The sequence below is a fragment of the Mustela lutreola genome, chromosome X (assembly GCF_030435805.1).
Source record: "Mustela lutreola isolate mMusLut2 chromosome X, mMusLut2.pri, whole genome shotgun sequence".
Classification (NCBI taxonomy): Eukaryota; Metazoa; Chordata; class Mammalia; order Carnivora; family Mustelidae; genus Mustela; species Mustela lutreola.
In genome coordinates this window covers 120226408-120251458 of record NC_081308.1, presented here as the reverse complement: position 1 = coordinate 120251458, position 25051 = coordinate 120226408, and the positions used below count along the sequence as shown (strand labels likewise).

Here is a 25051-nt window from a genome sequence, read left to right as displayed (position 1 = left end):
CTTCGGATGAAGCAGACTCTGTGCTGAGCCTGAGCCCAAATGGGGCTCAATCCCAGGACCCTGGACCCTGAGATCATAACCTGAGCTGAAACCAAGAGCTTGTGGCTCAACAGACTGAGCCACCCAGGTACCCCAGGAAAAAGTTGGTGTGTTCTTTCTGGATTATTATCAAAATTTCATAAACTGTTGACTTTTCACAAGGCTTAAACTCCGAATAGAATTTAATAATAATATTAAAAAAACCCAAATCCTGAAGTGTATTTTAAGTTATAGGGCCGGGTATTGTAGGACAGGAATAGCGATATCAGTTAATACTACCTTCACAAAGATTCTTAGCATTCCACCTTAAAAAGCAAACTGCGCAGAGGAGAAAGCCAGTCCCAGCAAGCCCCTAGGAGGAGAGTGTGGTTTTTTTTTTTTTTTTCCTTCCTCCACTCTTAGGACATGCCTGATCCTCCCGAGCTAATCCATGAGGCTCAATCTGGCTAAGTAATTGGGGGAATGTGTCCCCTGTGAATTACAATGAGCAGCCGGGAAGGCTCTGTCAGCTGACTTATCAGGGGTAGTGGGGTTTCTGCGAGCCGCCACCGCCACCACGGTAATGGAAGCAGCCACGGTAGCTTTGTGTGACAGAGATTTTTGGCTGCCGCTTTTAAACACTACCCCAGAAGCAGCTCATATTTCATCAATGTTGCATTGACAATTGGAAAAGAAGAGTGTTCTTGTGTATAGGCGAGATGGCAGAAGCAACTCCCCCGAGAGGCAAGATGAGGTTCAGAAGGAATGCGGTAAGGGCTCTGCCTGCAGTCCTGGAAAGCCTGTATTCCCAAGTTCAAGTGCAGGGATGCTGCAGCATGGTGCTATAGCACAGACTGAGGCTGAATGGGGCTTTTAAGGACAGATGGAGAGAATGGAGATGTGTATTTGCATGAATTGCCTTGATGTGATTACTGTGATATTGACAGGGAAATGTGAGGGAGTCCAGGAGGTTGAACGTGATTTCAGAAACCTGAATGTGATTCAGTTGGTGAAGAAGCCTCATTAGTGAGGTTATTTGTGTCAGACCATATGAACAGTTTTGAATCGTTGGGCAGACTAGCTTTAAATCGCTAGTTAAAATAATAGCTAACAAAAGGATTCATCTCTCTTTCACTGTGGTCAAGGCGAGGATGTTTTCATGGACAGGTCTGGAGCCGACTTCATCAGCATCTGAAAAGGCATTCATGGGTATTACTTACCGTTCAAGTGAAAAATTTTAAGTCTAATGATTTGAGATATTTCAGATTTCATCTGTTCTCCAGATTCCAACTTTAAAGATGCAGGATTCTAGCCTGTTGACAACTTTTTTTTTTTTTTTTAAGGGAAAAAAAGTGACTTGCTTTTTGTTGTAGATTAGGATTTAGAAACCTCTTCTTTCAGAGAGGTTTCAAACTCTTTTGTAATTATTTTTTTTTCCCTTCGTTGGTTCACTTGTATGCTAAATTCCCAGCAAATTTCTAAAGTGATATTTAGATGTATTTTTGGGAAATGTGAAAGAACATTGGCTAACTTAATAACTGGTCATCTTTTAAATGCCACTCTTTTTCTTTGAAAACTTAACATTATTGATGTTACCATTTAAAATATAACACTTGCTCATTTAAAAAAAACCGAGGCAACATACAAAAACAAAGTAAAAATCAGCCTTAGGAAAAAAAATGACATTTGGAATCAAAAGTAAGATAAGGCAACTAAACCAGTATGAGTTTTATTTTTGCTGGATGAGAGTTAATATCACTGGGTAAGTGAATGATTAAAAAGCTTTTAGGACAGAATGATATTTTAAAAATTGCAGTTGAAGATGTGAATCTTTTTCTATTGACAAAATTGTATCTTCAGCTCTACGCATGATTTTGTACTTGGGAGTAAATAGTTTCAGACTTTAGACAGACAATTTCTAGTGCACAGGAAATGCCTGTGTATGTGCTTAGCGGTATTGGGTGCAACTGACATTGGTACTTTTGTTATCAAAAGAAACTGACTTAAACTTTCTGGAAGTTCCTAATTCCTTTATATACATAGATGTTTTCTCAGTGCCAAACTTAGTTCTGTCTGTATGCACATATGTTAATATGCACACATGTAAATACAGCACACGAGTTCTAACTGAATAGACCTATCTAGTCTGCTGCTGTGCTACACAAGATACAGGTTACCAAGGAAACCATGCATGGCTACTGAGGTGAAAAGGCGCTGAGTCTAGTTAGAGAAGGTAGGATGTGTTCATACTGGACTATTACGCAGGTGACATTCGTTTGGACCTCAAGCAAGAGCATATGTTTCTTTTACATTGTTTCTGTCCTCCATTTTTCTCTGCAATGAATTACTTTAAGTGGCCCCTAGGAATACATATCTTGAAATGAAATTTATTGGATTAAGTTCAAGACCTAGAACTATAGTAGAAGATACATTGGCTCTGTTTACATGTGTGGGCGTGACCAGAGTGAAAAATTTGAAACTTGCTGATGACACCATGGTTTGACCTTGTGGGATCTCTGGAGCTGGGCTGATTTTGGAGGCTATGAATAGGTTTCACCTGAAAGGATGGGACAGTGGATCTAAAGTCCAAAGAGAGGATTAAACGGGTCACTCAGTGGAAATCACGATGACTGTGGCCATTGAGAGGGAGGGGAAGAGAACAGACAAGAAGGGCAAAACCTCTAGGAAGGAATATCTCCCAGGACTGTTCTGCCCTGAGGTAGAAAATGAGAAAACATTTTCATAGAAATACCTAGAGTAACTGACAAGTGCGTATAAGGTGTATGAACCGCCTCTCTTAGATGCCGCACAAAGGATTTAAATTAGGTTAATTTCCAGACTCTTGTACTGAAACGATGCATCAGGTTTATGCCTTTTGTTGTTACTGGCGTTCTGACTGCTGTAAGGGCCATGTAACGAGAGAATTTGAGGGTAGGCTTGAGAAGGGAGTAAATCATCTCTAGGTGGGAAAGGAAAGAGCTGGTTAATTCTGTGCCCATTAACTTGAAGAACCAGTAAGAGCTGTCGCAGAGGGCTGGGGCAGGCTGGGGGATGGCTGGGGAGTGCTGGGGCAGGCTGGGGAGTGGCCCTGTGCAGTGACTAGAGAAATGGCTCCAAGTCCTGTTGAAGGTGGTTAGCGTGTTCATCTTACTGAGGTGCCTTTAAGCAGTCACATGTTGACACTCCAAAAAAAAAAAAAAAAAAAAAAAGCCTGCAAGAAGCTTTTAAAAAGCAATGCTGTTTCCTCTCTTATGCCGTCTTTCTTTTTCTTTTTATAAAAATACAAACAAATTAAGGCTGACCTTTGCCCACATCCCCTTACTTTTTCGACAGGCTCTCAAAAACGATTTATAGTTGTAAAATGTAGGGTTTGATTGTGGAAAAAATAGAAATTGTGCTTTTTCATGTTTATATAACCATACAGATTAGAGATTCTTAAAGCAGCACAGCAAAGAATTTAGAAATATAGTATCCCCAAACAGAAATGGAAAAGCTCGGTGGTCTTGAGTGATCTTCGCTGTCGTATAAGTACGTTGGAAACGCCTTATGATAGGTGGCAGGTGGTTCATTTAAATGCTAGTTTTAAAGTGGATTTTCTCGAAACCTTTAGACAAATATCTGCATATAGAAAAAAAGGACTTTCTATACCTATGTGTATGTTCACACTCGAATACATGCAACCTGATCTTAAGTCCCTGTGGCCGTTCGGGTTAAAATTTCTCCAGCGATCTGTCCCCTCAAGATTCTCCTAGCCAGCGATCACAGAAGACTATATAGTATGGATACTGGCCTGCATTCAGATACATGAAACATTATGCAAACTGGTAGTCCAAAGATGTGTTTTGTTTAGACAGATGTGTCGAAACACTAAGATGTGTCTAGTTTGTTTCAGCAAATTTTGAACTTGTTTCCCATCTTTAAAAATCCTCAAGTTTCACGCAAATCTGGATTTCTGGCTTATTTTGAGAAATCAGTGACTTGGCAAAGCCCACCTTTCTGTCTTACATTCAGCTAAAACTGACTAGTGAGTGCCATCCCTCTCCCAGCACCCGATGCTTTTCAGTTCACCAGAATCCCCACCATTTCCTATTACTCCTCATCATCTAGGGAGAGTGTGAGTTGTCATTTGCTTCCTCATTCAGGCTGTCTTTCAATTAAACCTGCCTACTTCACATGTTTACATTGTCCCCCTAACACATGGTAGGCATTCAGGTTTGTCACCTTTGCTGTAGGTTTCAGGTTTAGACTCTCAGCCTTGAAACTGATCCTTGTACAATCTTTGCCATGCTTCTCCAAATTCTTCCTGTTGCTCCCTTTTCTATCCATTAGGAGTTTCTCCAGAGGAAGGAGAGCTAAAATGAAAAAAATGCATGTTCTTTTTGTTTTCCAGCCATAGCCTGTTTAAGAGTCTGGCTCTGCAGTCAGGAGAACCTGGGTTCTTCATTCTGCTACTTCCAAACTAGAAGTTCTCAGTGTATTAGCGCCCAACAGCTGCTGTAACAACTACAAACCACAAACTCAAAACAACACAGATGTGTTCTATTAACAGTTCTGGGATCAGAATTCCAAAATAAGTCTCACTGGGCTAAGAAGAAAGGTGTGTTATTAGCAGGGCAGTATTCCTTCTGGAAGTTCTAGAAGAGAATCCATTTTCTTGACTTTTCCAGGTTCTAGAGGCTGCCCATATTCCTTGGCTCATGACCTTGTATCATGGACCTCTGCTTCTAGTGTCACAACTCCTCTGACTCTCCTGCCTCCCTCTCTGTTTTTTTTTTTAAAGATTTTATTTATTTATTTGACAGAGAAAAATCACAAGTAGACTGAGAGGCAGGCAGAGAGAGAGAGGGAAGAGAGAGAGGGAAGCAGGCTCCCTGCCGAGCAGACCTGGAGATCATGACCTGAGCCGAAGGCAGTGGCTTAACCCACTGAGCCACCCAGGTGCCCCTCCCTCTCTGTTTAATAAGGATCCTCGTGATTACATTGTTCCACCCCAATAATCCAGAATTATCTCCCCATCTCAAGATCCTTAACTTAATCATATTTACAAAGTCCCTTTTGCCTTATAAAATAACATTTATAATTTTCAAGGATTAAGATGTGGACATCTTTGGGGACTCATTATCTTGCCTACCACCGTCAATTTCTCCAGTTGTGAAACGAGGATAAAAATAGAACCTAATGTATGGAAAGTACTTAGCGCAATGTCATAATAATACTCATGATGATCATAATTCTTATAATAGTGCTTTCAGTAGAAAGCTATATTCTTACCCATGGTTACCCAGCCAGTCTCCTCTCTCCTACCATAAGGCCTTGAGAGGTCCTGAGTATAAATGAATGTGTGTATTTGAAAAATTCTGTATTTGGGGCACCTGGCTGGCTCAGTTGGAAGAGCATCGGACTCTCGATCTCAAGAGTTGTGAGTCTGGACCCCATGGTGGATATAGAGATTATTTAAAAGTAAAATCATAAAAAACACAACTTTTTAAAAAAAGATTTTACTTATTTGTCAGAGAGCACAAGTAGGGAGAGCAGCAGACAGAGGGAGAATCAGGTTTTCTTGCTGAGCAGGGAGCTCGGATGTGGGGCTCGGATATGGGGCTCGATCTGGGATCGAGACCTGAGCCGAAGGCAAACACTTCACTGACTGAGCCACCCAGGCGTCCCTTGAAAAAACAACTTTACAAAATTTTGTATTTGAGTCTAGTTGACACACAGTATTATGTTAGTTTCAGATGCACAGCATAGCGATTGGACACTTCTTTGGGCTATGCTGTGCTTCCCACAAGCATAGCTCCCATCTGTCACCGTATAACACCACATAGGATCATTTTCTGTATTCCGTGTGCTGTATGTATACACACACACACACACACTTTTTTTTTTTTTTTTTTTGCTAAAAAAAGCTAAGGAAAGTAGTCGTTCATGTGAGGTTATGGATTTGCTCTAACTACACAGTGTGGCAAGCACCTGTTTAGGTTCAGGATAAGTAAACAGGAACGGGGATCAAAAAATCCAGTACGTCTGGTTTGCATGCGGAATCTGATGGGCGCGAGGGATGGAAATACAGGGTTTGAATTGTAGGATTTCATTTTCTGAAAAAACATGACTGACCAATCAGATGGGATTGTTTGAGGGCCACCCAGCTGTTTGGTGGTTATAAAGCTCTGGCCTACAAGGTATTTATTGCTCCAAATGGCTATTAAATTTGAGAATAGCTATTAGTTTAACAAAGCCCATGTGTTCTAGGAGGATCCACATGGTAGCAAAATAAAGATTCTAAAATTACCGTATAATGAAAAACATTGTAAATGTAATTATACAAGCACTAGCTGAAGTTCTCCTTGATAATGCATTTTCTTTAAAAATGCTAATTTTGTGGGCTTTTTGTGACGAGCAAATCACTAAGCATTTTGAAGGAATTAAGGAAGGAGAATGTATGATAAAATAATCAGGAAGTTTTACTTAAGAATGATTTAATTAGAATATAGAATTATCTTTAGAGGATTTTTTTTTTTTTTTTTTTACAGGTGTCAGTGTTTGGGATAAACCACTTTTTCAAATACAGGGAGTAACTGATTTTTTTTTTTTTAAGATTTTATTAATTGATTTGAGGGCGACAGAGAGAGAGCACCAAGGGAGAGGGAGAAGAGATTCCCTGTTGAGCGTGGAGCCTGAAGTGATCAAGCCTGGGCTCGATCCCAGGACCCTAAGATCATGACCTGAGCTGAAGGCAGACGCTTAACTGAGCCACCCAGGCGCCCTATAGGCAATAAGTGATTTAATAAATAGCTAACAGGGGTTTGTGTCTGGCTCAGTCAGAAGAGTGTGTTACTCTTGATATCAGGGTCGTCAATTTGAGTCCCATGTTGGGTGTAAGAGATGACTTGAAATAGATGAATAAATAAAACTTATAAACAGTAAATAAAATGAAATATGAAAAAAATTTAGCTAACATAAAATCCCTGATTTATCAGCAGACGGATATCCCCAAACCCTGCCTGTACTTGTTTTGCTATGGATTCTGCGGGCACTGGTTCTAGTTTTCTCTCCTCTCAGCTTTGTTGTCTTCCTGTGTAATTCCTTGTCCTTGGACCTAGCTGCGGGACAGCCTTGCTCTCCCAGGAATGGCAGGCTGAAGACCGGGGCCTTACCTCAGCCAGAGAGCTGCCACGTGGCCTTCTGTGTTTCTTTCTTTCTTTTTTTTAAAGATTTTATTTATTTATTTGTCATAGAGAGAGAAGCGAAAGCAAGCACAGGCAGACAGAGTGGCAGGCAGAGGCAGAGGGAGAAGCAGGCTCCCCGCCAAGCAAGGAGCCCGATGTGGGACTCGATCCCAGGACGCTGGGATCATGACCTGAGCCGAAGGCAGCCGCTTAACCAACTGAGCCACCCAGGCGTCCCGCCTTCTGTGTTTCTAATAGTGTCCTCATCCTGATTTTCACTCTGCAGCCCCTGACGGCTTGGGAGGTGGGCCAGTATTCCAGGCTTTCATTCGCTTAGCCCGAGGGCCTTGCATCTAGAGATTTCCTATGTGAGACCAGAGAGTATGACATTAAGGAAAAAGTCAGAGAGACAAGGATGATGAGACCAGGTCCACCTAGAGTCCAGGACAGAATAAAGCAGATTTTGCTTGAAGTGCTGGCAAAGGTAGGGTGCTTTCAATTTCATTTAAGAGGAAAAAAAGTAAAAAGGCAAGCTGGGTCAAGCCTGGTAAGTATAATAATGATTCTGGGAATGTGTCTATTTGAAGAAGAAGGAAAGGCTTTGGGGCACCTGGGTGGCTCAGTGGGTTAAAGCCTCTGCCTTCGGCTCAGGTCATGATCCCGGGGTCCTGGGATCGAGCCCCATACCGGGCGCTCTGCTCAGTGGGGAGCCTGCTTCCTCCTCTCTCTCTTTGCCTACTTGTGATCTCTGTCAAATAAAAAATAAATAAAATCTTAAAAAAAAAAGAAGGAAAGGCTTCACTCCTAAAGAGAATGGGGTAGAAGCAGACTCCGCTGTCAGTCTAAAAATAGGTCCAGAGTTCTCACAAGTTTCTGCCAGCCTCCCCCTCAGCAAGCCTTTATCGATAACCCACAAGTTTTCTACCTAAACCCACTTGCCTTTAGGTCCAAGAATCCTTGGTAAAATTTAAAAACGATCTCTTTATTTTTTTATTAGGTTATGTTAGTCACCCTAAAGTACTTTATTGGTTTTGGATGTAGTGTGCCATGATTCATTATTTGAGTATTTTATTTTAGGGTTTATAGAATGCCTTTATATTCATTATTTATTTTAATTCCTACAGTAACTGTAGGAAGTATGTACCCTGTTTAGCATAAAGTAAAATGCACATCATGTACATGCTGTAGGGTAGACTACACATCCTTCTGGGACTCTGTCTCCTTCCAGTTCTCTCTCACGTTAGCTCTGTTCTTTGACATAAGCCTCCTCCAGCCGCAGGGCTCGTGGCCACAAGTGGGTCTTGAACTGCACCCTCCAAGCTTTTGTCCGGCAACACTAGTTTGAAGAACCCAGGGCAGGGCTTGGGTCCTCCTGACATCAGCTCTTAATCCACTATTAATCAGGGTGTGTTGGGAGGGCGAGGTCTTGAAGAAAGAGAGCAGTTCTCATTTGGAACCCGTATTAACACTAGGAAGAGACTGTGTTTGGACTGTGACAACAGAATATCGTGCCTGGCTTATAAACAACAGGTTGGTTTTTTTTTTTTTTTTTTTTAAAGATTTTATTTATTTATTTGTCAGGGAGAGAGAGCGAGCGAGCGAGAGCGCTAGAGCACATAAGTGGGGGGAGCAGCAGGCAGAGGGAGAAGCAGATTCCCTGCTGAACAGAGAGCCCAGTGCAGGGCTCGATCCCAGGACTCTGGGATCATGACCTGAGCTGAAGGCAGAGACTTTAACCCACTGAGCCACCCAGGTGCCCGAAATATTTTATTTTTAAGTAATCTCTATACCGATCATGGGGCTTGAACTCACAGCCCGGAGATAAAGAGTCCCATGCTCTATCGACTGAGCCAGCCAGGCGCCCTTGAAATTGAAAATTAAAAAAAATTTTTTAAAGGTTTTATTTGAGATCGAGAGAGAGAGAGACAGAGAAATAGAGAGAGAGAGAGCGAGCACACAAGTTAGAGGGGCAGAGGAAGAAGTAGAGAGAATCCCAAGTAGACTCTATAGAGCCCGATTTCGGGCTGGATCCCAGGACTCTGAGATCATGACCGGAGCCAAAATTAAGAGTCAGATGCTTATCCTACTGAGTCACCTGGGTGCCCCCCCTCTTGTTTATGAGAGGGAAAAAAAAATCCCTAGTTTTTTTTAAAAAAAGATTTATATATTTATTTTAGAGAGAGAGTGGGAGGAGGGGCAGAGAGAGAGGGAGAAGGAGAGAAGCAGACTCCCTGCTGAGCATGGAGCCGACCGTGGGGCTCAGTCCAAAGACCCTGAGATCATACCCTGAGCTGAAATCAAGAGTCCGAGGCTTAACTAACTGAGCCACCCAGGCGCTCCCCCCAAATCTCCAGTTTTAAATGTGTCTTTCCCGAAAGTCTAGGTCTTACACCTCAGTGAAAGTTACTCTTTTTGTTACTAGACTTTCGTTTCTAAAGCAGGTTTAGGGTCACAGCAAATCAAGCACAGGAAGTGCAGAGTTCTTATGTAACCCCCGTCTCCACTTTGTAGCTTACTAATGTTTGTTTCATAGTTCTGTTCCATTATGAATATTCCAGCCTGCCTGAACGATGGCTCATTTTAAGCATTTTTGTCATGTTTGTCCCTGTTCTGCTTTAATCCATTGTTTGGGGGCCGATGACTCAACATTTCCAGTCCAGACTTCTTTCCCTCTGGACTTGTCCACATGTCTCTGTGATGGCCATCGCCTGGATGTCCTGCTGACCCTTCCAGCCCCATGTGTGCAGGATTGGGGAATCAGTCTCTTGTCCCCCTTCTTAAAACCCACTTCTTCTGGAGCGCCAGGCTGGTTCAGTTGGAAGAGCACGTGACTGTTGATCTCACGGTCATGGGTTTGAGCCCTGTGTTGGGTGTAGAGATTACTTTAAAAAAAATTTTTTTTTTAAAGTTTAAAAAAAAAACCCTTGCTTCTCCTGTGTTCCCCATATCAGCAAGGGTCTTGTCATGCACCCCATTACTCGAGCGATTGGTTATTGACTGGTGCAGTCTCTCGTATCAGACACAGTCTGTCATCGTGTCTTACATATTGTACCTCCTAAATCCTCCACTAATTACTGCAGCTGTTCCTGCGTTTCAGAAACTCATCAGCCCTGATCTGCATTACTGGGCCGGCCCCCTAGCTCATCAGGCTGTTTCCACTCTTGTCCAAGTCCTGTCCTTTCCTAAAGCCAGAGCGATCCTTCCAAAATGCAGATCTGACTATATAGCTCTGTTGCCTAAAACCTCTTAGAGTCTTCCCTTGCCTCCAGGGAAGAACCCAAGGTCTCTCCTAATCTGGCTCCTGTCCATCTTTCTAGAACCACTTCCCATTGCCACACTCCCTGGCATCATTTTCCTCCACCTTTCTTGACTGGGACCTACTTCTCAGGATTATTTCCAAGAGGTACTATGATAAAGTTACAAGTTACTTGACCTAGTAGGCATTTGATGTATATTGAATATGAATATTGGCCCATATGAATATTGGACCATACTATTTTAAATCTCACTAATTTTACATAGTGCCCTCCTGGTCTTGTAGTAATTATGTCTTGGCCGCCTATTGCATCTTAGTATTCTAGAAACATTAGTGCTCCAGAATGACATTCTGACCCAATTAATTCCTTTTTATGCTTCAGAGAGATTGTTTTGACCTTCCTAGGTCTAGGATGCCCTGTACTATCACTTCCTGTTGCATAGTATTCTATATTTCCTTCATCTCACTTACTAACTTGGGTTATAGAGTGACAGTTATTGATGTATGCACTGGTAGACTGTCATTTTCTTGCAAGCTGGGTGGGGACTACATCTTATTAATTTGGGCGCACTGAATGCTAATGGTGCGTGACAATCATGCACTTAACTTCAGGGAGTGGACATGGAGATGATACTCAGTGAGTGTTGCTTGGGTGAAACTAGAAATAAGATTCCACAGCACAAGTTGCTTCCTTTTTTTTTTTTTTTTTTTAGTGCAGGTACACAGTATTGAAGCTCCTTTTGGTTTGCAGGGTTATCCCAGGATCCTGCCTTTCAATTCTGTTTCCCAGAGAATAAATGCAATTCAAGTGCAAATGACTAACTTTAAAATGAAGTTCAAGGGGCGCCTGGGAGGCTCAGTGGTTTAAGCCTCTGCTTTCAGCTCAGATCTGGGATCGAGCCCTGCTTCGGGCTTCCTGCCCAGCAGGGAGCCTGTTTCTCCCTCTCCCACTCTCTCTCCTTGTGTTCCCTCTCTCACTGTGTCTCTGTCAAATAAATAAATAAAATCTTAAAAAAAAAATAAAATGAAGTTCAAGAGTAGAATTCTCTGTAACTTGGGATTTACTGTAGTGTGAGAAAATTCCAGGCTGTGGATGTTGCGAGGGTCTGATCTGATGACCTTACACTAGTTTTATTTCCATTTCCATGTTTTTAGATTGTATCAATATCCATTTTTAAAGTTTTGTCCTTTTAGTGGCCTTTATTACTTTCAAAGTCAGTTCCTTTCATTACATATTTTCTTCTACGTGCTCACTTGAGTGGATGTTTTGACAGTTTTTTCTTTCTGCAGGTTTCTTTTCCTGGGAACTTGCACTTGGTTTTGGTTCTGCGTCCTACCAGTTTTCTTCAACGAACTTTCACAGACATTGGATTTCGATTTAGCCAGGAAGACTTCATGCTCAAATTACCAGTAAGAGTACTTTATTTAAATGTTTTTTCTCTCTTTAATTCTCATAAAGAATTTGTACCATGCTGTTGATGTTTTACCTGTGCTCACAAAGCATTTAGAAGAGAAAGATAGAATTTGTCTTCCCAAACTATAAATTTGAAATGCCTAAAAGTCTTGCTTTTGTTGTTAAAATAAAGGAATAGTCTAATCAGTTTATAATGAGCAATTCCTTTTGAAAAATATCTTTGTCACATATGTTATATATGTGTGTGTGTGTATGTATGCGTGCGTGTGTATAAAATCAGGACATTTTATTTTTAGAAAAAAAATTGCGTGTGTATTTTATGTATTTGACTCCCATGAACTTACATCCTGAGCTAGTTCATAATACCATGATCTTTTTTTTTAAAGCTATTTTTATACGTTTTCAGGGTAAGGAATAGAGCCCTCATAAATTGTGATACTTTTGCAAAGACCAGTCCCTCCTCCTAAGTTCTAACTTACCGCATTGAAGCCCTTTTACTTTGGTGTAGGCGTAACATTCTTTCAGAAGGTTGGCCATTAACAGTACAAAATATTAGATCAAGGAGAATTAGGTATTTGGGTTTCTATGGAGATCAGTTTTGCTTTACAGAGAAATGTTTCGTAAATTAAAATGGTTACTACCTAAAGAAGGTAGTGCGTACATGTGTGGGGGGGGTACAGGAGAGGACTGTTAGAACCATTTATATAAGATAACTTTGTGCTGATGAATGCTGAAGTTCATTGTACAGTTGAATGGAGGGATGCCACGAAGGGCAGTTAACGGTATCTTTCTTGCTTATTTATATAGGTGGTTATGCTGAGCTCAGTTAGTGATTTGCTGACATACATTGATGACAAGCAGTTAACCCCTGAGTTAGGCGGCACCTTGCAGTACTGCCACAGTGAATGGATCATCTTCAGAAATGTATGTTGTCTTCGCCCTTACTGTAGAGCCTATAGTTCGTATTCACCTTTAAATCTAGTTCGAGAATTTTTTTTCCTCTTTGGGAAAAACAGGTATCTGGGGCGCCTATTTTTGAAAAACATATAATTCAACATCTCGATTTTCTTTCAGAGGAAATATTTAGGAATGCTGCAGAGTCACTGAGGATGGCCATTGAAGGAGGGGCCTAGGGAGTAAGGCGATCATGCTCCGCCCACCCCCTCCTGGTGGCCTTGTAGTAACTTGAAGAAACAAAGGGTTTGGGTTCAAATTTTAGCACTGCTGAGTTTTAGCTATATAACCTGGCACGAGTTATATACCCGCTGTGTCTCGGTTTTCCTAACTATAAAGTGGGAATAATAGTACTTTAGCTCCTAGGGCTACTGGGAAGATCAAATGAGAGAAGCAGCCCTCAAGAAGTGTGAGTAGTAGTATTCCTCTCGTTCGAGTGATGCTTCTGAGGCTGTTAGAATGATAGCAGAGATGCCTTCTGTCCGAGAGATTTACAAATAAGCAAGGGCCCCGTGCCTCAAGGTGTGAGTTTATAGCGTAAGGCTCTTTACTCCACATCCCCGAGATTAGGGAACCCTTCTGAAGGAAGTGATATTGAATTAAATCAGGATTCTATGTTCATCTTTATTTGTCATTCAGCAGTTCTGTTCACTCATATGAAAAGTGTATTGTCAAAATTAGTGGTGTCTAGCCTTTAATAACCCATGACACTTTAAATGAAAGAGCAGATTACCTTGAGCTGCGTGGGAAACATAACCTTTATATGGTCTCTACATGCTGCCCCCCCTTTTTTTCCTGAGTAATTGATTTTGGAAACAATCAACCATACAACCTTCCTTGACATTTTAGGGCAACAGGGCCTTTGGGATCACAGTTTCAAGTCTTCTGCCTGAATGAATTGTCGTGACCAGTTTGTTCCCCCATCACCTTTGTCCATTGCTGTGTTTGGAATGCTAATGCTTGCTCATAAGTTATAATAAAGAACATCAAGTGGCTTTGATGTTCTCATCTCTCAGAAGTAGAGTTCATAGAAAGCCGTTTTACACTTGCAGAGTTTAATAGGATAGGCCTAAACCAAGGCAGAAAACAAATTTCTCAGTACATGGCATCTTTAAGATATTTTCAGTGATGCCTCGCTGGTTCAGTTGGAGGAGTTTGAGGGTCATAATCTCAGGGTCATGAGTTTGAGCCCCACGTTGGGTGTAGAGATGACTAGAAAAAAGAAACTTAAAAAAAGAAATTTGTTTTCGATGATGTTCAAGAAATAAGTACAGATGTTTGGATAAAAGGCATTCGAGAAAACTCTTCACCTTGCATTAGTTTCATAGAGGCTCAGATGCAAAATTGGATTTGATTGCCAAGGGCAACGTCACCTTTTCTTAGCAGAGGAGAGGTCATCATATATGTGCATTGTCAGAGCTAAATAAAAGTAAATACAGTTACTGGTCCATGGCCGTTTCCATGGAATTAAAGGTTCATTGGCTCTTTGCAGGCTATAGAAAATTTTGCTCTCACAGTGAAAGAAATGGCTCAGATGTTACAGTCCTTTGGAACTGAACTGGCAGAGACAGAACTACCAGATGACATTCCTTCAATAGAAGAAATCCTTGCAGTTCGTGCTGAAAGGTATCACATGTTAAAGGTATGTCTGGTAGAGTCAACAAATGAACGTTCTCCGTGGTCTTTCTTTTCCTAGAGAGGTGTTCAGTGCCTGTCTATTTCATGCTGATTGGTGGGTAGGGAGAATGTCCTGGGTATGTTGAATGCAACGGTCCCCTTTGCAAATGGTGCCTTCTCCTGTGAAGTGCTTTATTTGTTCATAGGATGGTTTTTAAGTGCCCCAGAAATAGAAACCTAGGATCATCTTCGTTATCGTGTATTCTTTGTCTCATCAAAAGGCCCTCTCATCTGGCAAGCTGGCGAATCAGAAGGCAGACAGGTGTTCTAGTTCAGTATCTACCACAGGAGCAACGTGAAATGGAGAAGGAGAAGCGGAGGAGGAGGCAGGAGACCTATGACCAAGGCAAACATCACCAAATTGGTTACAAGCTTGCTTTTCCATAGAGTACTAGTTAGTTTGTTTTTTTAAGCAGGCTCCATGCCCAGTGTGGGGCTTGAACCGATGACCCCGAAACCAAGAGCTGCGTGCTTTGATAACAGGAGCCCCCAGAGTCCTAGTTCTTGATGTTTCGTGCTATAGACCTTAGATGGCAAGCTTATTTTGCCCTCCTGCGCAGCTGTCTGGAGTGTTGGCTTTTGAAGGATTCCGAGTCACCATTCAGACAATCACCAAGTGCTCTGAGATTCACCTTCCCCAGAAAGTTGAAGAATGATCTGAAGACGAAAAAAAAACGATTGATCTAAAGAAGCACCTACGCAATAATTCACATCCTTCCTATGACAGTAGGCTTGCTGGGGGGGCCCTCTCAGGTAGATGCTCTGTGTCGAGGTGATATTTTTATTTAATTTTTAATTTTTTTTTGAGGTGACATTTTTAAATTAAGAAGAGGAGAGAAACTGAAATTTTGAATCGTAGTCTAAACGTAAAACTGTTCAAGGAAAGGTAGCTCTGTCCCTCCTGAGTTGCGTGATCAGAGAATTGGCTTCTCCTCTCTCCGAGGTGGAGTTAACTTACGAGCACAACGAGGCTGGTGCTGATGAAGCTTATGCACGTTGTAGGGTCGCTGTGAGGACGAAATGGAGTATGTGGTGTGTGCACGACAGCTCGGCACGTAGCTGGTGCTTCGTAAACATGTGCGCTTCCTGTGTTCTCACTTGTGGCGGCTGGTGTCACAAAACCTGTTCCCAGACAAACACACGTATGCCTGGATTTTTTGCTTAATGTTTCAGAGGACCCTTGGATCTCCTGAAGGAGGTCACAGATCACTCTTAGATGCCTGAAAAATCTACCCACCAAGGTTAAGACCTTCTGTATAGAAAGAAGCATATGTGGGGCGCCTGGGTGGCTCAGTAGGTTAAGGCCTCTGCCTTTGGCTCAGGTCATGATCTCAGGGTCCTGGGATCAAGCCCGACATTGGGCTCTCTGCTCAGTGGGGAGCCTGCTTCCCCCTCTTTCTCTGCCTGCCTCTCTGCCTACTTGTGATCTCTCTCTTTGTCAAACAAATAAATAAAATCTTTACAAAAAAAGAAGCATATGCTTCATGATGAATTAATTAACCCAAACGTGCAGTAATGTCCTACTTAGGGCGGTCAGCACTTGGTCATGATTACGGATTAGTAGGAAAGGCCCTGGACTCCACTGGAGTGTACCGCGCTATTCCTGCTTTGTTGGAGCACATTGAAAATATTTGTAGAACAGAATAAACTAGAGATTTCTACCAGTAAGAGAAGGAAGCGACAAGTGGAGCACGAAGTACTTCCGCCCGTAAAGATCTTGTAGAAACAGTGATTGCAGCTTCCGTCTCAGCAGCCAGAGGCTTCTTGGAGATCCTCATGGGTTTTGAATTCCATGGCACTGATGTCCTCAGTAGAGGCAGTTCTAGAACGGCCGTTTGTCTTCTGCGTGCTGTAGGTGTATGCTTCCTTCTCTTTAGGTCATTCCGATTAGGCTACTACATCCTACTGTGCCTTTTTACAGAACGATATTACAGCAGTAACCAAAGAGGGGAAAATCCTCCTCACAAGTCTGGAAGTGCCCAGCGCCGAAGACCCTGTCGGTTCAAGGCTCGAACACCGTCACCACGTGAATGGGGACTGGCAGACTGTTAACAAGTGAGTACTCTCCTTTTGGTTTGGAGTTTCTTATTTTATCCCTCTGAAAGGGAATTCTGCATTTCGCTGCCATCTGTTAGGCATGAAAATATTCCTGGACCTCTGGGAATCAGAACACCTTCCCTGGTTGTCTCCCAGAGAATAGTTGGCTTGTACAAGAGGTTCTGTGGACATCGATGGTCTCTTCGTGGACCGAGTGTCACGGCCTCTGACTTTGCCTCTGATTTTTAATGTCCAGACCGGGCTTATGTACATACCTACAAGACGAGAAGGGCTTCTAATGACTTCGCTTTATTAAGGTTGCTGACTCAAGTACATGATATGGAGATCGCTTTTGATGGATTTTGGGAGAAACACCAACTAAAAATGCAGCAGTATTTGCAACTATGGAAGTTCGAGCAGGATTTTCAAGAGGTCAGTAAAAACACTCCTTTCCACATTTTTTTTCCGATATGCCAGAGATTCTCACTCCTTGATCATCAGAAATATAATCTCACATGATGCCCCTTTATACCCAGAGAGAGATGAAGAGGGGGCAGATGTGAGTGAACCCTGCCAGGATGTCTTTCTTTTAAAAAAAAATTATTTAAATTCAGTTTAATTAACATATAGCATATTATTAGTTTCAGGGTAGAATTTAGTGATTTGTCACTTGCCTATGATGCCCAGGGCTCATTCCATCGCGTGCTCTCCTTGTTGCCCATCCCCCAGTGACTCCCATCCCCCACCCGCCTCTCCGAGTTGTCTTTCTTGCTTACTAATGTCCTATGAGCAAGCACGTGAGTTCTAACATGTAAGACAGGACTAAGTTGCTGTTCACCCTGATGTTTATTATTGTAATTTATTTTACATATAAAATGCTTTCAGCCTGAAATTTCCTTTCAGCTTTCCAAGGAAATAATACCTACTTCCTTCTTGATTTTTTTTTAATACCATATACCTATACTGACCATATTTAACATGATATAACAGAAAATTTTTCAGCTCCAATCATTTATTTCTATGACAAGCCTAATGCACGAAGTGAAACTGTGTCTAATTATACATTTTGGTAAAGGTCACAAAGAAGTACCTTCTTGTCGGATGCTTCTGGAAAATGCATCCCATGGGGTCAGGCTCCTCGCAGTCTCTCTCATAGTCCTTTACCGGGAGGTCCGAGGAAAGCTCCCTACTTTTCTCTCTTGAATGGGGTCAGCCTGTTTCCCCCACACGACTTTCACACTCGCTCGGTATTTCATCTGTTCTGAACACGGGATCAGGTGCCTCCAGCCCTTTCCCTCCTGTGATGCCAGCAGATTTTGGAAAGTGGTGCTCTCTATGAAACCTTCCTTAAGGAAAGAATAGGCCAGGTTGCTCTTGGGCCTTCTGGATATTTGGGTCTTTCTCCTCAACCGAACACATGAAAAAATAACTCCTTCCCAAGCACACCCATTGTGCCTCTACTTCCTTGTTAATTTGCCACCCAGAGAAAATTCTTGCCCTATAGTTCTATTGTTTCTTTAAATCCTTGGTCTTGGATTTGAATTTCACTGACATGATCTGTATCTCATGGTCACCTGCAAAAAGGTTCTATAGGTAGAAGCTTAACTTCAAAAAAATCTTGTTTGTAAATTCCAGCCATCCAGAAGAGTTTACATATTCTCAAACTTGAAATATTCTTGAATATACAGGATAGGAATATCCTCTTGCATAGCCACAGTCCAATGATCAAATTCCGGACATTTAAAGGAGGCAGTATTTTACATGACCTACTGTTGGTATTCCAGTTTTAATGATTGATTCAATGATGTCATTTCTATCATCTCTTCCCCCTCCAGTACAGGATTCAGCCTTAGAGGGTCAGGTACTGTATAAGTTGTCATGTCTAGTCCCCTTTAATCCAGAAGATTTCCATTGCCTTTCTTTGTCTTTTATGACACCGCCATTTTTGAAGAGTACAGTTCTTTTTCACATAAAATGTTCTTCGTCTCCCATTTATCTGACATTTTCTCACGATTAGATTAATCTTTGTGTGACCAGCACGTGTACTATGTAAGTGACGTGTTCTTCCATTCGGTGGTAAGTGGGGTCCTCCTGCCCCTCCTTGTTGATGTGCGCTCCGATCACCCTGTTGGGGTGCTGTAGAAGTTCTCCACGGTATCATGACTCTCCTTCTGCTTGTAACTAGTAAGAAGTGGGTGGGGAGAAAATGTAAGGTCATATAACCTTTTTGCTGCTTATCAAAAGTTCTGGGTGGGTTTAGCATCGATGAATGATTCTTGCTTCTGCCCGTCCTTACTATGATGGTTGCAGAATGCTGATTTTCCCATTTCACTCTGCCCTCCGTATTCCCCAGTCCCCACAGACGTGCCGCTGGGGGCCAGGGTTCTCCCTCTCCCCGTTTCTTTGTGTATCTGATTTGAGGGTTCGTGACTTCCCAGTTTTGTGATGGTTTGTCATTCTTTGTTCTTCACGATTTTGGTGTTTCAGACTGACTACTGTGTCCTTGTGACATGGCCAGACTTTATTGTCATCCCTTCCTTACTTTCTGGGATAAAGAGATATTCCAAGTTCATTTCATACGTACTCTGCCTTAGTCCTGGAATCATCCATCTGGCTGAGGAGCCCTGGGTTCTTTTTCTAGGTTCCAGCTGTGTTCATTACTACTGGAGGGTCTTTGTTCCCAGGACCACTGACCACAGAGCTTGGGAATATAATATGCAAGTAAATACACATGCATACACTTTGGTACATGTCCGCATATATCTGCCTGTGTACATAGTGATATCTTCTATCTCATGAGCACACCCCGAGATCCAGGAGGTTAGATTTTAATAGAGTATAGCAGTTTCTGAGAATAAAATAACACATGCCGTTTTTCCGTGTTGCTGTCCTTTTTACTAGCATTTCCTACAAAACTGGATTAAGGGAAAATGCTTAATACCTTGTAGGCTTTTAAGACTTGTATTTTTTTTCCTATTTATAGCTTGTGAGTGAAGTTGAACTTCTGTTGAACCAGCAAGCAGAGTTGGCAGATGTAACCGGGAACATAGGTCAAGTAAAACAAAAAATAAAGAAGTTGGAAAACTTAGATGAAAATTCACAGGTAAGATCCCAACTGAGATGTTCACTATTCTAATAGTTACATTTTGATGGTTTTGCGTAATATCAGCCCTTATGGGCCACCTTTCATCGCAGTAGTCTGTATAATTAGTTTATAATACTGTTCTATATTCTTTTCTGATCAAGGTGAGCCAGATGTGACACTGCAGATGTGTCCTGTGCTTGTCATAGGTGGCCTCTGAGACGATGATATGAATGGTTTCAGACCTGTCATTAGGAACAAAGGTGTAAATCATTTTGAAGAAGCTAGAGAAAAAATGCCCATCAACAATGCTACTTGAGGGGCGCCTGGGTGGCTCAGTGTGTTAAGCATCTGCCTTCGACTCAGGTCATGATATCAGGGTCCTGGGATCAAGTGGTGCGTCAGGCTCTTTGCTTGGTGGGGAGCCTGCTTCTCCCTCTCTCTCTGCTTCTCCCCTTGCTTGTGTGTTCTCTCTCTCAAATAAATAATAAAATCTTTAAAAAAGAATGCTATTTGGTACTGGAAATGATGGAAATAGACATGAGTGTAATTCCTTAACTCTCCATCGTGCGGCTGTGCAGTTGAAGCAGACAGCCATTCAGACAGATGAGTCTGCTTAGTCTTACTTGCCTTGTGACCTTGGGTACATTGATTAAATTTTCTCAGCCTTGGTGTCTACATCTATACATTGGGGATAAAGTGATTGACTTTGCAGAATGATTGTGAGGATTCTTTTAGATGTTGTGGGTAAAACACTTAGCACAGTACCTGGGATAGATGATCATATAATAAATAATCAAAAGAGCCAACAGTTTTCATTTTGCTGGTCTTAAAGGCTTGTACTCAAGGCTTTCATAGTTAACAAACTAGTTTTGCTCTTCTGTCGTAGGTGTTTTTAAAGGTGCATTCCCAGCAAACAAGTAGATTTGTGGGTATACCGTAAGCGTCTAAAATTGGAATTTGTGAGGCAGCAGCTGCAGTGATCAGTTCTAGAATTATGCTTATAGGTTGCTGTGACTGCGTGGCAATTGATAAATCCCTGTGGCATGGTAGAAAGAGAAGGCAAGAGGCAGCTGGGTGGTTTAGTGGGTAAAGCCTCTGCCTTCAGCTCCTGTCATGATCCCAGGGTCCTGGGATCAAGCCCCACATCGGGCTCTCTGCTCAGCGGGGAACCTGCTTCCTCCTCTCTCTCTCTGCCTGCCTCTCTGCCTGCTTGTGATCTCTGTCTATCAAATAAATAAATAAATAAAATCTTCAAAAAAAAGAAGGCAAATTGGCTTGGAAATAAGGGCGGTTTGGAGTGTTATTTTTGTTTTAATTTTTTTTTAGTTTTGCGGTAAAAGAAAACCTCACATAAAATGAAATTTACTATCACAACCATTTAAATAAAATTTTATTTGAGAACGAGAAAGAGGGAGGGAGAAAGAGAGTGAGCATGAGTGAGGTAGAGAGGGGCAGAGGGAAAGAAAGCATCTCAGGCAGGCTCCACGCTCGGCACAGAACCCGATGTGGGGCTCAGTCTCGGGACCCTGAGATCAGGACCGGAGCCGAAATCAGGAGTCTGGCCTTCACCCACTGAGCAGCCCGAGTGCCCTCTGTCTTCCACATTTTCCGGTATACAGCTCAGTGGTGTTAACCAGAGTCGCATTGTTGTGCAACAGATAGCCAGAAGTTTTTCATTTTGCAAATCTGAAACTATACCCATTAAAAACCACACACACACACACACACACACACACACACGCACACACCCCCCCCCCCCCAAACTCCCTGCTTTAACCGTGGGCTTCCCTCCAGCTAGGTGGGCTGGGCACTTCCTCGTTAGGGCTTTAGTTTTCTTGTTTTCCCTTCACAGTTATTTCCTCACCACCTCCTATTTCAGTCGCCAGGTTGGGAGCAAGTGGGGGCCCAGGAGGGGAGGGGGGATGCCGGTCGTTGACCGAGTGGAGGCCCCTAAGATCCCTGCAGACTTGGAGACCCTGCGGTGTTCACTTCAGGTGTGTACAGTAATGAGGCAGATGATGACTAAGGAGATTGCCAAGGCCCAGACGGTATGAAACCCATTAGCTTGCATTTGGCCCCGGGTACGTCACCGAGTATATGCGCTTCTGTTCTAAATCTGCCCGGAATCAGGCGAGGCAAAGCTCATCCACACTCGAGCAGGCTCTGGGGCCAGAACCACGTGGGTTCCTGATGGCGTCACTGCTGTAGCTAATGACGCAACCGTAATCTTTTTTAGAGCCCGCAGAAGTGTGACATACAATTGTATTTCTGGCACCCTCTCTGCCCTGCTAAACCAGTTTGCTTCTCAATTACTTTCTTGTGCTTCCTGTTTTTGAACAGCTGTCGTACCGTTGTTGTTTTTACTTCCTTCTCAAAATTAGGATCTGTTAGCGAAGGCCCGCTTTGTGATACTACACGGACACAGACTTGCTGCAAATCACCATTATGCCCTTGATTTGATCTGCCAGAGGTGCAACGAGCTCCGGTACCTCTCTGATATTTTGGTTAACGAGATCAAAGCCAGAAGGATACAGCTCAGCAGGATCTTCAAAATGCATAAGCTCCTACAGCAGGTAGTGTCACAAGGCCTGAGAACATTTTTTTTTTTTCTTAATGGTTATGGGGTAAAGGTCTGTCTGAGAGAGCTTTGGAATTAAACTTGTGAGACATTGAAGGATTGGCTTCGATGATGTTCATTTAACGCATGTACCTTTGCTGTGTTCATGGCAAGTGGAGTATGGTAGGGATTTTGGCTTCTGTCCCGAGTATTGAGATCGCGGTCGTGATGGCTTCCTTTCTATTTTGGGTGCATCTGTGACTCCTCTCCTCTGGTGGGAGTTTGCAGTCAGCACACTTTGCAGAGCCCTAGAGGCATTTTGCTAAAGCCAGCAACTCCTTCCACGCGCCATAGGTACCGCAGTAAGAAATTAAACAGTGACGGGAAGCTAGAGGTCTGACCCCTTTCAGAGTTAGCCAGTGAAGAGAAGAGCTGGCCTCGGAAGTGGGATGTAGAATGAGGCTATCATTCGCAGATGTCGTATCTGAACACGAACACTTGAATCTGTACATCTCCCTCTTCCGCAAGGAGGCTTGTGTCCACCCACTTATGTTACACTTTATGTTTGCCGACGCGTTCCATGTTTCACTTACTGACTTGGGGACGGAATCGTGCGGCTGAAGCGTCAGTGTTGTGAGGTCCGTCGGACCCTTTACTGCAGAATGAGTTCCTCATTATGAAATAAGTACAGTGCTTCCCAGCCTCGGCTGTGTGTCTTCAGAATTACCTGTGGGGCGCTGCAGAAATCCCAGCGCCTGGCGTAGGGCCCGGAGCTGCTGAATCGGAATTTCTGGGGGCAGAACCCAGATATCTTTATTTTTAACAGCTCTGAAAACAACTCTGATTCACAGAAGCCAGGACTGGTAAACACTCCTAAAAGACAAACGTATTTCTATGTATTCATTCATGTTTTGTGTGTGCGTGTGCGTGTGTTTGTGTGTGTGTGTGTGTGTGTCTGTGTGTGATTTGCTCATCAGGCTCGCCAGTGCTGTGATGAAGGAGAATGCCTTCTAGCTAACCAGGAAATCGATAAGTTTCAGTCTAAAGAAGATGCTCAGAAAGCCCTCCGAGACATTGAGAATTTTCTTGAGATGGCTTTGCCCTTTATAAATTATGACCCTGATACCCTACAGTATGAATTTGATGTAATTTTATCTCCTGAACTCAAGGTAAGTGGCTGTTTTTTTTTTTTTTCAGATGAACAGATTTTTTTTTTTAAGCTGTAATTCCAGTAGCGTTGGCAAGAGTTTCACTCCTGACTTTATGTCAAATCGCAGTTACGTGCTTCTTTTAAGGATGAGGCGTGATATTAGTACCACTGTGAAGCGTGGGAGGGTCCAAAGCCTTGAAGCTCTCCATGGGCTCAGTCGGCGGAGCCTGTGACTCTTGATCTCGGCGTCACCAGTTTGAGCCCCATGTTGGGTGCAGAGATGACTTAAAAATTAACTGACTACATAGACTTGAAAAAGAAAAGCATCTCAAGGCTTTACGCTTGCTATAACGTGAAGAATGAGCTGTGATGCCATTCTCCTCTAACTCTTCTCCCCTATTAGGAGTTCTTACATACCTTGTTTGCGCATCCTTAGAGAAGGGGCTAAGGTTGTCCCAGGGCAACACTGGGCCCTTGTTAAGAGCATTCTCCTCCAAATAGCTTGTTTTCCTGCTGCACTTACTAGCAACAGGTGCTGTGTGGACACAGATCTGGCTTTCCTACTGAGTTTGAGCATGAAGGGGTAAAGAAATGCTCCGGGGCTTCCTGGGGGGTAGGGTGCAACCAGATGTTGCCGTGAACAAGGTAGAGACCTCCGGGTTCCTGCAGGGCCACACTGCTGGAGCTGTCCCGAGGCACCCCTCACGACAGTGGCGCTAAGAGATTTTTGTCATGCTATCTGTCGCCAAAAGGTGTGGTTGACTATTAAGTTTGGAACAGTATCCAGAACCATGCTTAGCGTCAGATCTTAGGGGACGTCCCAGAAAAGCAGAAACGTGGCCACAACAATAACCAAGTGACTTTTCTGGAAGCAACCGAGCTAATCCCTAACTGCCTCAGATCATCGAGGAGGGTCTAGGAGGAGCTTTTTAGAACACACCGAGAACTGTAGGATGTCTGGGGCAGGATAACACATCACACAGTGCTCTGACACTGCTTTAGCGGGTGCCTTTCTTGTGCTCCACGTGCCGCCTCTTCCAGCCCTCGCTCCTTCCAGCGCTGTAGACAGAGACCTATGTCATGACCGCTCGATCAGTTTCTTTGAGTGGTTTTGTTTGAGATCTTCATCTGTTTTCTGTTGCTTTCCAAGTTTTTTTTTCTTTTTTTAGTTCTGTTTTCAACTCTAAGTTGATTCTCTGACCATCTGGGTCTGAGCCATGTTCTAAGATTTGTTGTGACCCCAATTCAGAAAATATTTCATAGAAGTCTCGCGCAACCACAGGTTCAGATGCAAACCGTCCAACTCAAGCTCGAACATATCCGAAGTGCATTTGAGAACCAACAAGCCGGTTTCAGGAACCTGACAGACAAGAACGTGAAGCCAGTTGAGTTTGTGGTACCTGCTTCTGACAATCTGATGAGATCTAGAGCGTCATTCTCACCTAAACATGGTAAAGTATCCTACGTTCACTCTTCTCTTCCTGCTGTGGTGTGTCACTCTTGATGTAGATACTGAACACATTCTTCAGTCCCGATAAGTTGAAATTGTATGTAAGTGTCTTTGGTCACGTTTGTACTCTGTTGCACGAGGCAGGAGTCGTGGTCGAGATTATTGTACAACAGTCAAACATGGTACTAATGAAGTGAAAGCATATGAATCTGGTCTGGTACATGTGGGCACGCGTGTGCTTACGCACACACATATTTACTACTTATGTGGATAGATTATTACTTGGT

General features: G+C 42.9%; 1 protein-coding gene across 6 annotated transcripts in view; it reads left to right on the top strand.

The window, feature by feature from the left end:
- The first annotated feature begins 446 nt into the window (after positions 1–446).
- MCF2 (MCF.2 cell line derived transforming sequence) overlaps positions 447–25051 on the top strand; it is a 61763-nt gene continuing 37158 nt past the window's right edge. For 4 of the 6 annotated variants that reach the window (XM_059158169.1, XM_059158168.1, XM_059158166.1 and 1 more), the window contains exons 1-10: positions 447–788; positions 11731–11850; positions 12662–12778; positions 14301–14450; positions 16407–16540; positions 16840–16954; positions 19506–19625; positions 21989–22180; positions 23142–23333; positions 24597–24765. In XM_059158169.1, coding sequence (XP_059014152.1) covers positions 738–788; positions 11731–11850; positions 12662–12778; positions 14301–14450; positions 16407–16540; positions 16840–16954; positions 19506–19625; positions 21989–22180; positions 23142–23333; positions 24597–24765 — 1360 coding nt within the window. In that variant the 5' untranslated portion in view covers positions 447–737. The remainder of the gene's footprint in view (positions 789–11730; positions 11851–12661; positions 12779–14300; positions 14451–16406; positions 16541–16839; positions 16955–19505; positions 19626–21988; positions 22181–23141; positions 23334–24596; positions 24766–25051) is intronic. The other 2 variants (XM_059158170.1, XM_059158172.1) reach the window with 1 other exon arrangement.